Source organism: Perca flavescens, chromosome 13 (genome assembly GCF_004354835.1).
Source record: "Perca flavescens isolate YP-PL-M2 chromosome 13, PFLA_1.0, whole genome shotgun sequence".
Lineage (NCBI taxonomy): Eukaryota > Metazoa > Chordata > Actinopteri > Perciformes > Percidae > Perca > Perca flavescens.
The window spans coordinates 20,638,783-20,653,278 of NC_041343.1; the positions used below are offsets into that span (position 1 = coordinate 20,638,783).

General features: G+C 42.2%; 1 protein-coding gene across 1 annotated transcript; it reads right to left on the reverse strand.

The window, feature by feature from the left end:
- Positions 1–2,713: 2,713 nt before the first annotated feature.
- On the reverse strand, positions 2,714–4,096 carry drd1b (dopamine receptor D1b). The gene has a single exon (XM_028596204.1). The coding sequence runs from the start codon at positions 4,094–4,096 to the stop codon at positions 2,714–2,716; it is 1,383 nt and encodes a 460-aa protein (XP_028452005.1).
- Between the last annotated feature and the right edge of the window lie 10,400 nt (positions 4,097–14,496).

The window sequence follows — 14,496 nt, forward strand, 5'->3', positions numbered from 1 at the left end:
AGTTCATGTTTTATCGCATGTTTGAACTGGCTTGTGTTTGGAAAAAATTAGGGAGTAAATTACTGATGAAGAGAGAAAGGGGAGGGTTACTGAGCTGATATGGTTGAAAATTTCTAAAAGGCAAAGGAGTAAAGAGGGACATTATAGTATAGTGTCGCTCTTAATTAAATTAATTCATTATAAAAGATGGTTAATCCAAATTCACACGTGAATGTCAGTTTTAAAGTAATGGAGCAGCAGCTGGCAGTAGCCGAGGACAGGGAGGCAGATAGGACAATGAGTTGCTTTTGTATCACAAGCCAAGCCCCATATTGAGCTAAAAGCCCCCCCGCCCCCTTTGTTGCCATCTAGATAGCATTGGATTTTCCAGAGCAGGAAAATCAAATGCTTCGTTCAAGACCAATTGCTTTCTATTGGATTAGCTCTTCCTTTCTCTGATGTGCAACAGTTTCACGCCTAAATGCACACACACAGCACATGGTGGACGCTCAGCATACAATGTCCAAAAGCATGCTGTTGAGCAACATTAAACACAACAAAAAGGTAACTTTACAGACTTTGACTAAAAAAGCTAATCATGTTTGATGACTGTGTGCCACGCATAGACTTTGCATATCATATTCTTATGTTATTTGTCCTTAGATTTTAATGGCTACAAATACAATGCATAAAACGTAAACTTAAAGCAACACTATGTAACTTTTGAAAGAAGAAATAACATTTTCCTCTTACAAAGGAAAGCCTTACTTGGTCTGGTATTACCAGTAGCTTATTGTGGCTAATGTTAACTAATGTTAGCAAACTATAGATTGATTTAGTTGTATTATGGACATTACAGACAATTACACTGATTACTCTACTCTACTAATGTTTTAGCATTTTCCATTATCACATACAATACTTACAAATGTAACAAAGTCTCACTTTAAACTCAAACTTTACCTTACATGTGAAACTACCTATTGTAAATGCTTATCTTTTGTAAAATAACTGTAATACTACTGTATCAATCTAAAAATCTTGAATAAAATGTAGTTTTAGAACTAATGTGGTATAAAATAATTTCATTCATAGGGAGTAACATTAAAGCTTTATTTTGACTAACCTCAACAGTTAATTTCTAATTGTATTTTTTTTTTTATGCTAGAGCGCAAAAGCAGATGCCTGGAAAAAGAGTGGTTATACAAATATGTTTGATATCTTGAAGGTAATCCTCATTGTGGTGGTTTTGGATTCCACCCCTGCAAACAGAGCGACTGTCACACTGCATGCACCACATCACTACTACAGCACAGCATGGCTCCCAGCATGAGCAATTTACAAAATCAGATATCTTCAAGTTTGCAAAAGGTCACTAAGTGTCACTTGCATTACGGCTGAATGAACGCTGCTGCCTCCTCTGTCCAACTGCGGGAGTTTTGGTTTACAGATTTACATTCTTTTTTAATTATGGACTGACAGCATTGACCAAAAATAGAACCATAAGTAGGCTACAGTACCACTTTAAGTGGGCAGAGTAAAGACTTAAAATGAAGGGCTGCCAGAGGAGACGGTGAGGAGGAGGCAGACAGACAAACACAAAAAGAAGGTATGGTGCAGGTGTAAATGACCATGCTGACTGAGGGAATGGTGGGGAGGAGAGAAAAGGTTGACAACGCTGAAGAAACAATGTCAGCGTGAGAGAGGAAGGGACTTTGCTGTCTGAGGAAAGTGGAGCAGGAAAATGGAAAGGAGAGAAGAATGTAGGGCCCTAGAGAGGTTTTGCTGAAGAGCAGCAGAGAAGGGAGACCAATGAAAACAGGGAGTGAGGAGAAGTAATGGAGATAACTTTGGGCGAGCCTGTCTGATCGGTCCTAGGTGGGCATGACTGAGGATGGATCAGATTAGGATACAAGGGAAAGAAAGTAGACCATAGGAGTGACGTTTTCCAATCTGGAGATACTGCAAGATAAAATGGGTAGGTAGGGTGGTGTAAAAATTAAATATTTATAAATATATGACAACTTGGCTTATGGTATTTAACTAAATTTTCTGCCCCCTGCCTGTTTTAATTTAAATCAGAATATTGTTACTTTGGTGTCTGAAGCAGTTTTAACTGAAATAAATTACCACTGCATTAAAAGTGGCTTGATTTTGTAATAAAATATTACGATGAAAAACTTACTGAAGGGAAATAACTGCGATAAACAACTAATTATACTGTACCCAAACCAATTTACTCACATTGCTCTCTCTTGCATGAAACACATACAAAACACCTACCTACAAGACATTTTGCTAATAGTTACTACATCTTCCTCCACTGTATACTGTGTGTAAGTCCTTCCAGGACACATGCAAATGTATACATCTTTGTAAATATTAAAAAAATGTATACATGTGCACATAGCTAGTGTTCTGCTTTAATATTCACATTATCAACATGTATCATCAAATGTGTCAATTTCATCGATTAATGCTGAGAGTATTTTGCAGATAGTTATATCCAGGATAAAGTGCCTTTACTTTAAAACATTCTGTAGGTATTTCCATGTGGCTTTTTGTTGACAGTCTTAAGGTCCTGTATATCCCATTCACTGTTTCCCTGTCAGACATTTTTTTTTTTAAAGATATCTGTCTCTTTTTTTACTTTTGCTGTCCTTCTGTGTAAGCGTTTCTTCCCTTTGTGCGTACATACATGCCTCGGTGTACTCCGATCCATCTTTGCCTTTTCTCAACATGACGCGGTTTTATGCTGTCCATTCTGTGTTATGGGATTGATCTTTTCCAGTGTGACCTCAGTATCACTGTCTAAATTCCCAGAGATAGCTGGGGAGAGTTTCTCCAGGGCGTTGTTTACCATGCCCACCTCGATCTCCCCTCCGCATCCATCCTTCTTCTGTAACTCGTCCTCCTGACACAGGATGCTGTGGGGGATCACATAGCTGGCTGAATGGTTGCCCTCCTTTGGAATGTGACCCTTGGGCTGATACTGATTGTTGGGGTTCGAGGTAGGGGCGCCCATGTTGTTGTTAATACTGACGATCTCGATGGCGTTGCTCCCCGGGCAGAGCCGGTGGCAGCCCAGGAGGATGGAGAAGGCCTTGCGGAAGTCGGCGTTGAAGGCATAGATGATGGGGTTAAGCGAGGAATTTGCCCAGCCAAACCACACAAACACATCGAAGGTGGTCGAGCTTATGCAGGGCAAGTCCGTGGCACCGTCCGGCTCACAGAACGGAACCATGCAGTTAAGGATGAAGAAGGGCAACCAGCAGCACACAAACACTCCCATGATGACTGAGAGCGTCTTTAAGACTTTGGTTTCTCGTTTGAACGACATTTTGAATGAACTCTCATTCTCTATGCTCGAACTATTCCCCATGCTGCTGTGACGGTTTTTGGCACTCTCTGCTGCCCGTTCCAGGGCAGATATTCTCCGTATCTGTTTCTGGGCAATGCGGTAGATCCGGGTGTAAGTGACGATCATAATAGCCACAGGAATGTAGAAGCTGATAAGAGAGGAGGAGATGGCGTAGGTCCTGTTAAGGCTGGAGTCGCAGTTGTCAGGGGGCAGATCGCCGATGTATGTTCCATTTAGCTCTGCGTAGCTGGTGGTCTGAGCTTTGTGCCAGTTAAGCTGAACAGGAATGAAGGAGATAAGGACCGACAAGGTCCACGCCACACTTATCATCAGACATGCCACTTTTGGGGTCATCTTGCGTTCATAGCGGAATGGGCTTGAGATGGCCCAGTAACGGTCTACACTAATCACACACAGGTTCAAGATGGAGGCAGTGGAGCACATGATGTCAAACGCCACCCATACGTTGCAGAAAGCACCAAACGGCCAAAACCCGACGATCTCAGTCGCCGCCTTCCACGGCATAACCAAGATAGCTACCAGAAGGTCGGAGATGGCCAGCGAGATGACAAAAAAGTTGGTGACCTTCGACCTTAGGTGTCGGAACTTGGTGACGGCAACGCACACAAGTGTGTTGCCTAGCAGCGTGGTGAAGATGAGGAGGAAGAGGAAGCATCCCGTCAGCACACGTTTGGACGAGTCTCTCTCTGGTAGCAGCTGCTTGCCATCTTGAACCGTTGAGAAATTCTGATCCATTGTTTATATTACACTGCTAATAAAGTGAGATAGGGGGTGGGTGAGGGGGGTGTCAACAGTCACCCCATCACATCCCCAGCCTGCAGCAGCTGTGCCTCTCTGGGGAGGAGTTTTAGACGGACGGCGTAGCTGGTGGGGAGGTCAATTGTCTCGGCACCAGCTCTCCCACAGACTGGGTCATCCATAGGCTTCTTGTCACAATCCCCATCCTTGCATGAGAACCGCTATAAATATTTCAAAAAGATCTCTTCTGAAATGTGACCCCCAAAAATTCCTGCAGCAGTAGCATAGGCAGCAGACATTCTAGTTTGAAGAAGAGGAGGAATATTCCAGCTGTTGATTGCAGTAATTTTTCCAGTCCGCTCTGTAGTCATGGAATAGCATAAAGCACTTTTACTCCTCTCTCTGGGTGCCTCAGCTGTCAAGCGAAAGTTTCACACCATATTGTTGCCGAGCTGTTGAGTAAACAGAGGCTTGGCCAATCATTAGCCTTATATACCACCTCATCAATAACTTCTATTGATGGTTTTCGCTCTGCGTTTATCTGATTTGTTTAATGATCCTCTAGGCGTGTCCGTGTGATTATATTGGTGCATGTATCGACAATGATCCACCCCGGCTACTTAGTGTTTTTTCATTTCTTTGAATGCAGCTCCCTATTAGTATATGGCACAGTCTCCAGCCAACATTTCCACCAGAGTGGTGAACCACAAATTAGGCTGACAACACAAGCATTCAAAAGTCTCAACTGTCCTTTTTATAAGTCATCACTCGTAGGAAAGCACATATGAATATCACAGCTCTTCCTATACTGACATAGGGCTGTAATCCAGATGCGAGGTATTTTTTTCCTTTTTGGTTTAGTTCGTGTGCCCATTTGTGTGGACACAGCAAAACCACAGCTCAGCTTTCAGAAACATTCAAGAGTTATTTTGGCCGCCCAGCTAAAGTATCTCTGGCAGTGCAATCCCTGGGTTGACGTCTTTGAAACAGAGGCGCAATTGATTTTCTTATTTTCTAAATCTTAAAGCAGCGTGCGCAACGCTGTGTGGATGTGGACACCTCAGGACCCGCAGCACCGTCTTGGGTCAGCTTGAAAAGAATTGAATCCAAAATCAACTCCAGTAATTGAACAGATTATTTAAAAAAAAAAAAAAAAACTCAGTCCCGCTAAATCAACATCTCTTCGGCATACATCCAACTTGTATCTTGGTACCAAGTGAAAGAGAAGGAGCTCACCCTCTCTGCGCTCTCCTCCATGGGAAGTCAGTCACGCTCCCCTGTTGCGACGGTCCTCAGGTGTTTTTTATCAGTCGTTATGCTTCTCTTTTTAGGTTAATCCTCTGTTGTGCAACATTCAGTTACCTTGTGATGTGTTTGCGGTCTGACTGGCCGGCGGAGAGTGATGTGAATGACTCTGGTCTCTCCAAGACCCGTTTTCATGCGCGCTCCTCTCTCTCCGCTCAGCTGCAGCCTGCTGTGAGCCACGATCCTTGCCACAACTGCTCCATCTATCCAGATAATGTGAAGCGTGTAGCCACACACATTCACACCACTCAGCAGTATTATTGCTTGCTAAAGAGTTAAGCCAAATATGTATAATGAAGACAAAAAGAAACCTTAACGACCTACATTTATGACAAATAAGTTGTATTATGTGATGATTTATGCAGAGGGAAACATTACTGTTTCCGTTTTTCAAATTATGTAAATGTCTGTCTGAAACCCGGTTGGTGTCAGATTTTGGTGACTTTCTTATCCACCAATATGCCACATCATAAATTGTAATTTTTTTTACAAAAACAGTAATGATGGTATTCCCTTTTTCTGCTTGCACTTTATGTTGCACTTGACCCACAATGACAAAAACTGTAAAAAAAAAAAAAAAGTCCCAAAAAGAAAAAAGGAGCTAAAAATGAAGGTACCTTGATGTCCTGAGATGAACTTGTAGCCAGCAGGCATGCACACAGAGGCACAATGAGGCCATCTACTGGATGCAAGATTGTGGGAGATTATGTGAGAGTGGGAGCAGAGAGAGTGAGCTGCAGCGCTGTTGCATTAACGTCACCTCAATAAACATGACTGAACAACTCTGAATTAGATTAGAGTCCCATGAGCCACTGCAGCAGGAAGCCCATGAAGTAAGAGAGGCAGTGAGTGTTGACATAGGCTGGGGAGGGGGGGGGGGGGTAATGTTATCATGCTGTGAGCTGCCTGGCAGGCCTGGCCAGTTTGAATGTTAACTATTTAGCAAGATGAAATCCTCAATGGACTCCGTCTCCCTTTGTGTGGGTGTGTGTAAGTCTTCTTGTGCATGTGTGTCTGACTTTGTATATGCACTGAGCATGTCTGTGTGTGTGTGTGTGTGTGTTTTTGCTATTGTGTGTGTGTGTGTGTGAGTAATGCATGTAGACAAGCCAAGTGTAAGAGGCCTGGCAGACACAACGCCCACATTTCCCTGTAGCACAGAGCCAGGGTGTGCGTGCAGCCGACAAAGTTCAAACCAAGACCACGTCACACACAAAAAAACCACACACACACACAGACTCACTCACTCACTCACTCACTCACTCACTCACTCACTCACTCACGCACTCACACACGCACACACACATGCATGAACACACGCACGCACACACAAACACACAACCAGCCATGCAGGGTAATTTATGTCTGCTCCAAAAAGCAAACAAAATAGAACAGAATGGCATTTTTGGGATGACTTTTTACCACATACATATATGGGTCAGATGTTTCAATTGTCTTTGAATCTTTCAAAACATGACTTTATAGTTGTGTCACTGTTCCACTTAATTACTCTGTGCTTTCCCATGCAGTAGTCTAAAAAAGCCAAGTAAAAACAAAGCGTACCCTTTAGTCATTAGGCTTTGTGTATCAAAATTCAAATCAGCATAATAATTAAATGTCGTTGATGCATTTGAAATGAGCCAGCAAGAGTCTTCCGACACACGTCTGCTGGTTTAATTCAAATGAATGCAGCAAGTTTGCTAATGAACCGGTGTCACAAAACTTTTGTAACTTTTCATGACGCCCAGAGAGTGTGGCAGTTCGCCTCTTGACAGGACGTTAATCAAGTGACTCTGCTGACCCTCAGTTATTCCTACAGGCAATGAATCAGAGGATACAACCTGAAAACTCTCCGGAAAAGTTTCTTACCAAGCCTGTATGGTACACTCTGATCTCTGTGGGTCGGGGTAATAGTTTAATTTTCAAGGATTCAACCTAAACCCAATCCAATTTTAAAATATTACCACCAGCGGAGATTTAGCCATTCAAGCTGATATGGAAATGCCAAAGATGTAAGGCTGTTGGGGGGCCGCAATCTGCAGGGGACAGCTCAAACATGAAATCTTGACACTCACCACAAGTTTCATCATATATTAATATGGAATAAGGTTTAGAGAGCAATGATCTAAAAGCATACAGTTATATTAAGGATATAAAGGATAACTGCTGCCAGAGGGGGTGTTTGAGCCAAAATGCATCTTACAGCGGTGCACAGATGCTTCAAAGCGTGCTCCTCAAATTAAAAAAAAGCTGGTTTCGTATAACAACACATTTAAGGGACGTTCCTGAATGTGTCTGCCAAATGTTAGGTGGCTGCCGTCATTTAAAATTCAAATCTGGTGCTGTAGATTTACAGCAATTAATGTTAGGAAGCAATTCAAATTATAGCTTTTTTATGACATTTACCAGAGGCAGCCTTCAATACTCATTAGCTGGAGACTATTTGTTTTCTTCTACGATAAGTGGGGTAGTAATAAAAACAGTGAATACTTAGCTTCCTGTGATACAGATTGGTTAGAAATTAATTTTAAGATCGGCCTTAGTGTAAGAAATGGCTGTGGCCCTCCTTCAAACCCTGAAGGGTGTCGCGGACACGCGCTTCACACCACAGCAGTTGATATCACGTGTGTGCGTTTGGGTTAATTTGCGGTCAAATCACTGAGGGTGCCTCGAAATTTAGGCTACACTATAGGCTTACATGCATTACCTGCAGGCCTAGGCGATTTCATTACGTAATTCCTAATGGAGATCCTCTCACACTCAAAACACACATTTCTTCGTCCCGCTCCCGTTGATTTCTATGCTCTATAGCGGGCACCCGGAGTAGGTACAGCTGACCGGAGCCACCGGTAACTGTGAACCAAGGAACGCCGCAGATCGTAGCCGACGAACTCTGCATAAATTCCAACAGATGGATAGCCCGGATCGCATGTAGAGGATGAAGCCAGGTAAACTTTAACCTGACACAAACTCCCCCTCTCTTACCGCATCTCCTGCGGCGATTGTTACGAGGCAGCAGAGGCATGCGTTATTTTCACGGAAGGGATTGCCCCGCTTCCCAGTTTCTCTTCAATGACCACTGACAAGCAAATAAAACAGTCTACACCCCCCACCAACTGGGATAGCTGCAGCTGATTGGACGATTCGTTTGGAATACGATATCTTATTTTACGAAAATAATTCACCGAAACATGTTTCTGAAAACATTTAAAGTGAGAAATAGGCCATGCAGTTGCTGAATCTGTCTGAATTTCAGATCGACAAAGGTCAGTTTAAAAGATTTTTGTCAGGTTTTGAGAGGCGTCGAGCCAAGCCGGACACTCCTCATTTGCATAAAGTTTTCTTGATTCAACTTTATGCAAATGAGGAGCAGGCGACTCTACGCCCCGCTTCTCCAAAGTCTCCATGACACTTCCAGAATGCATTGCACGGGCGCTTCCATAGAAATTAATGGGAAGCGTGGAAATGACACTGACAATGGACACACAGCATTAGAAGGGTCAGGCGGTCATACACCAGCAGCGGTGACACATTCCTAGTGACCTCATGTAGGAGGAACAGGAAAATCAACAACAAACTCAGCAGAGGTGAGCGGTAAAACACACACAACAGCGCCATCTTAACTTCTTAGTGTTTGAAATGTTTAAGGTAAAATGGCATCTTCGGTTGACATCTATAACCAAAGTCAAGAGAGTAAAACAACCGAAAAGTATTTTGGCAGACACGATTGGTCAACAAAGAAGTTTAAAAAAAATCATCAACAACGTTAACACCTCCTCTTAGACTTAATCATTGTTGTCCGGACAGATTTATGTTTAAAGGCACATTGGTTTTTTTGTGTAGTACCAGAAATCTAAATCTCATTTCTAGTGAACAGCAATGATAAAACATCAGTGGAAATTTATGAGACTTCTATGAAGGTGATCGCTGCCAGACGACACAGTTTTTCAAGCCTGTCAACAGCATTAAATTATTCTCTGTGAAATGACCAAATGAAAATAGCATTAAAAACAACTGTCAGACTTTACTGAGTTATGTTTTTCTAACATTTTACTGTCAGGTTACACACACACACACACACACACACACACACACACACACACACACACACACACACACACACATACATACATGCTGTGCGCTAATCCTACCATTGAGATTCACCATCTGACACATAGGCAAACACACACACATGCACATACATATACATATTGCTGCTTCCAAAAGGACCTCTAAGCGATCTTATTGAGTCATAAGGCTAGTAATTAGTTGTTTGTTTAAATTCCCTCAGAGCTAAAAGGATATTTACTTACACTATGTAAGATAATAGGGACAGAGGAGATAGTTGTAGCATTAAAATGGCTCAGTAAGGTCAGATCCTTAAGAATTCGAAAGTCTATTTTATAAAATATACATTTAGAGACAATACATTTAAAAGTTTCACATCTTTAAAAATGTCTTTGCTTTGGGGGGAGCATTCAACCTTTGAAATATGTTGTGTGTTATTCCCTGCATTTTCCAGTACACTGCCAAGCTATTATCTCCCTTTTGTCTTCTTGTCCTCCCTTGTCTCTTCCTTTTGTATCCGAGGATATTAAATTCAGAGCAGTTGATCATATTTGGACCATCTGTCTGCAGTTTCATTTGATAAAGTAGATTTAAAAAGAAGTCGATGCACCAGTCAATCTCCAAATATAATGCAGACACACAAACACTCTCCAAATATAATGCAGACACACAGACACACACACACACAGACACACACATCAATATGTCTATCTATCTATCTATCTTTCTATCTATCTATCTAATATAAAGAATTCCATCACAGTGAAATAGTGAATTTTGTAATCAAATTGGCCAGTATTGCAGATTGTATGAAAAGTGTGTGCTGGAGTTTTCACCTCTTTTTATGCAATAGCAGATTACACACATGTTTGCAGCATGGCAGTGAGATTATTCACTGCAGTAAGATTTAGTGACATTATTCTTTGACAGTAAGTTTCCTTGTTTTTTTTTTCAGTCAGTACAAACAAGTGTCTTGCAAAAGTATTCGCTGCTTTGTTTTTCAAACATTTATTGGCAAACGGTACATTTATTTTCATCTTGTGCAAAGCACTCAGAAAGACAAGTGAAAGCACTACAGCAGAATAAGATTATACTATAGTTTTTTCTAAACTCTTGTTCAACCTAGGTTTTTTTCTCATTATTTTTTCAAATGTCACATTTGATTGTGTTTTTGGTAATGGTTCCGAAAAATGATATTACATTTTCCAAACCCTTTCACAGTAATTGTCTCACTTGATGGTACAACTTTGTTCATATATTACAATAGATGTTTGTGTAACAAGCCCAAAAACAAGTTATTTTACATTTACTTTCACATGATTGTCTACAAATTGGTCTTTGCTTTGACCAAATAATGCGATTTGATGAAAACATACTTTGACCCAAAAATGTGAAAGCGTCTGCATTTTAGTTTAACCTGATTTGTGGATTTCTCCAAAGGATCAGACAACTTGGGAAAAGCTTTTTTCGTCTTGATCTTGCTGTGGCGACCTGACATGACACCACCGCTTGTTTTGAGAGTGTTTGAAAAGTGTTTGCATTGCCCTCTTGAATGAATTTTAATTGCTAAAGGGAATCATTAATTTCTGTTTGGCACATTTCATCTGTTTGCTCTTTGTCCCACATTCACACGGTAGGATTGCTTCCGACCAGACACTTTATAAAGTATAGCATCCTTTTTATCAAGGATTACTGCAATATAAGTGCGCAAGGGTTTAAATCCAAGCAAGTGCAGCTTACATCCTGCTGTGGAATGAACACAAACAATGTAACCTCACTTAATTCCAAGCTAGGGATGTTCTGCTTATGGTGGTAGGTGCATGTGCTATTCGTTATAGCAGCAGTAATGAGGGAGACAAGTATGCAATAGCGTCAAACAAGGCCTTACACAGAAAACGATGATAAATGAAGCCTCTTAACACCCTAAACCTTTCCTTCTTGACAAGCTTAATATAAGGATCTCGCAGTGTGGCCTCTGGTTGTAAAACTAAAATGTATGAAATCTGTGCGTCTCAGGGGCTCGGAGAAGCATCCACAGAGTATATAATCAGCAATGAGCAATGAAAGGAGAAAAGGCAACATTGGGAAGTCATTTCATTGAAACGCTGAATTGGAAATAGCACAGTGAGAATAACATTTCCAAAGATGATTTCCCCGGATGCCAGTTTATTATAATAACAAAAATGGAAGTGACTTGTGCCATTAGGAGCTGGAAGTGTATCAGAGGGAGAATAATTGCTCCTTTTGAGAGTCTGGGCTGGTAGCTGCGGATGAGCAAATGAGCTTTAGAAACAAGCTGTGATAAATTCTGTTGCAGGACATTACACACGTCTTACACATGCAGACAGATACAGTTGGACAGATGTAGATAGCGTAATCAGTATCCAATAAATAATAATAATAATAATAATAATAATAATAATAATAATAATAATAATAATAAGGGAAGGAATCACTTCAAAATAAGTTGTACAGTTTTCAATTTATGTGGATTCTGCATTTAAAAAAAGTGCATGAGCAAAGTGTGATCTCATATTCAAATTTAGTTTATAGCCAACTTTTGGTGGATAATATTTAAATATAAATATAAACTTCCCATGACTATTTTGGACCCAGATTGAACTTTAGAATTATACTGTACAAGTGTTTTAAAAATATAAAATACACTTTTTTATATTCTTCAGCCACTATCTCATCAGTTTTATTTGTATTAGCTGCTGTTGAGACCAAACCATATTTAAATGAGCTGGTCATTCCTATGTATTCATCCAACAAAGCCTCTATGATAGTAGTGTTTCTTATCTGGTCCAAATTGACTCAAGGAAAAGGAGTGAACCTGGCTGGGCTCTGAAGATCAAAGCATCACTCAGATAGACAGCTGTTTTCATCTGTTGCGGTGAAAGCCAGACTTTCATCAATGCTGTTGTCACTCTGACACCAGCCATCAGATGTCCTTGAGTATTGTCTGTAATAAAGCTTCAGAGGAACTGTCAACACCTGCACACTCTGTTTGATTGATACGAATATCAAACAAATATGTTATTAAAGAAAATACCCCCAAAAAATAAAAAAATATTTGAAATGTATGTGGGATGCTGCATACAAAGAACATCATACCATGATGAATCATGTTATCCGGCTGACAGATTGGTGTCACAAATTCCATAACGATTGTAATCACTTGACTCAAATAAGTACACTTTGAATAGAAATAACACGCTCATTGCCTGAAATATGAGAGACATGTATTTACTGATGATAAGATAATATATGCATGCAAGAGAGATGATGAGAAACAGACAGTGATTTAATGCTACAGAGGAGCATGTAGTGTAGGGAAGCATGGCACATGAACATTATTGTAGACTCCACATAGATTCTCTTCCCAACTATGGTGCATATGTTTTCTACTGTTAGTGAGGTTAGTTTATACTGTATAGTTTTGTTTTTGGGTAAGTTATTACTTAGGAACTCCTGAATCCGACTAATACGCCCTCTATGTTAGAGGCAGAGCTGGAGGATGATGGGGGATCATTGTAAATTTCCCAGGTGGAAGTCACTGATGTAGTCAAACAACTCCACAGTGGCAAAGCCCCTGGGATTGATGAGATCCGTCCAGAAATGCTCAAGGCTCTGGGTGTGGAGGGGCTGTCCTGGTTGACACGCCTCTTCAACATTGCGTGGAAGTCTGGGACAGTGCCAAAGGAGTGGCAGACCGGGGTGGTGGTTCCCCTTTTCAAAAAGGGGGACCAGAGGGTGTGTGCCAATTACAGGGGTATCACACTTCTCAGCCTCCCTGGTAAAGTCTACTCCAAGGTGCTGGAAAGGAGGGTTCGGCTGATAGTCGAACCTCAGATTGAAGAGGAACTATGCGAATTCCGTCCTGGTCGTGGAACAATGGACCAGCTCTTCACTCTCGCAAGGATCCTGGAGGGAGCCTGGGAGTATGCCCAACTAGTCTACATGTGTTTTGTGGATCTGGAGAAGGCGTATGACCGGGTTCCCCGGGAAATACTGTGGGAGGTGCTGCGGGAGTATGGGGTGAGGGGGTCTCTTCTCAGGGCCATCCAATCTCTGTACGACCAAAGTGAGAGCTGTGTCCGGGTTCTCGGGAGTAAGTCGGAGGTAAGGTAGGTAAGGGTTGGCCTCCGCCAGGGCTGCGCTTTGTCACCAATCCTGTTTGTAGCATTTATGGACAGGATATCGAGGCGTAGTCGGGGTGGGGAGGGGTTGCGGTTCGGTGGGCTGGTGATCTCATCGCTGCTGTTGTGACAAAAAGAGAGCTGAGCCAGAAGGCAAAGCTATCTATCTACCGGTCAGTTTTCGTTCCTACCCTCACCTGTGGTCATGAAGGCTGGGTCATGACCGAAAGAACGGGATCCAGGGTACAAGCGGCCGAAATGGGTTTCCTCAGGAGGGTGGCTGGCGTCTCCCTTAGAGATAGGGTGAGAAGCTCAGTCATCCGTGAGGAGCTCGGAGTAGAGCCGCTGCTCCTTCGCGTCGAAAGGAGCCAGTTGAGGTGGTTCGGGCATCTGGTAAGGATGCCCCCTGGGCGCCTCCCTAGGGAGGTGTTCCAGGCACGTCCAGCTGGGAGGAGGCCTCGGGGAAGACCCAGGACTAGGTGGAGGGATTATATCTCCAACCTGGCCTGGGAACGCCTCGGGATCCCCCAGTCGGAGTTGGTTAATGTTGCTCGGGAAAGGGAAGTTTGGGGTCCCCTGCTGGAGCTGCTCCCCCCGTGACCCGACACCGGATAAGCAGATGAAGATGGATGGATGGATGGTAAGTTATTACTTATTTCTTTCCAGGCAAAACTTAGACCAACGCAAATTGCATTAGCATTAGCACTCCACTCATTACCTGTATTAACTGCACCTGTTTGAACTCGTTACCTGTATAAAAGACACCTGTCCACACACTCAGTCAAACAGACTCCAACCTCTCCACAATGGCCAAGACCTGAGAGCTGTGTAAGGACATCAGGGATAAAATTGTAGACCTGCACAAGGCTGGGATGGGCTACA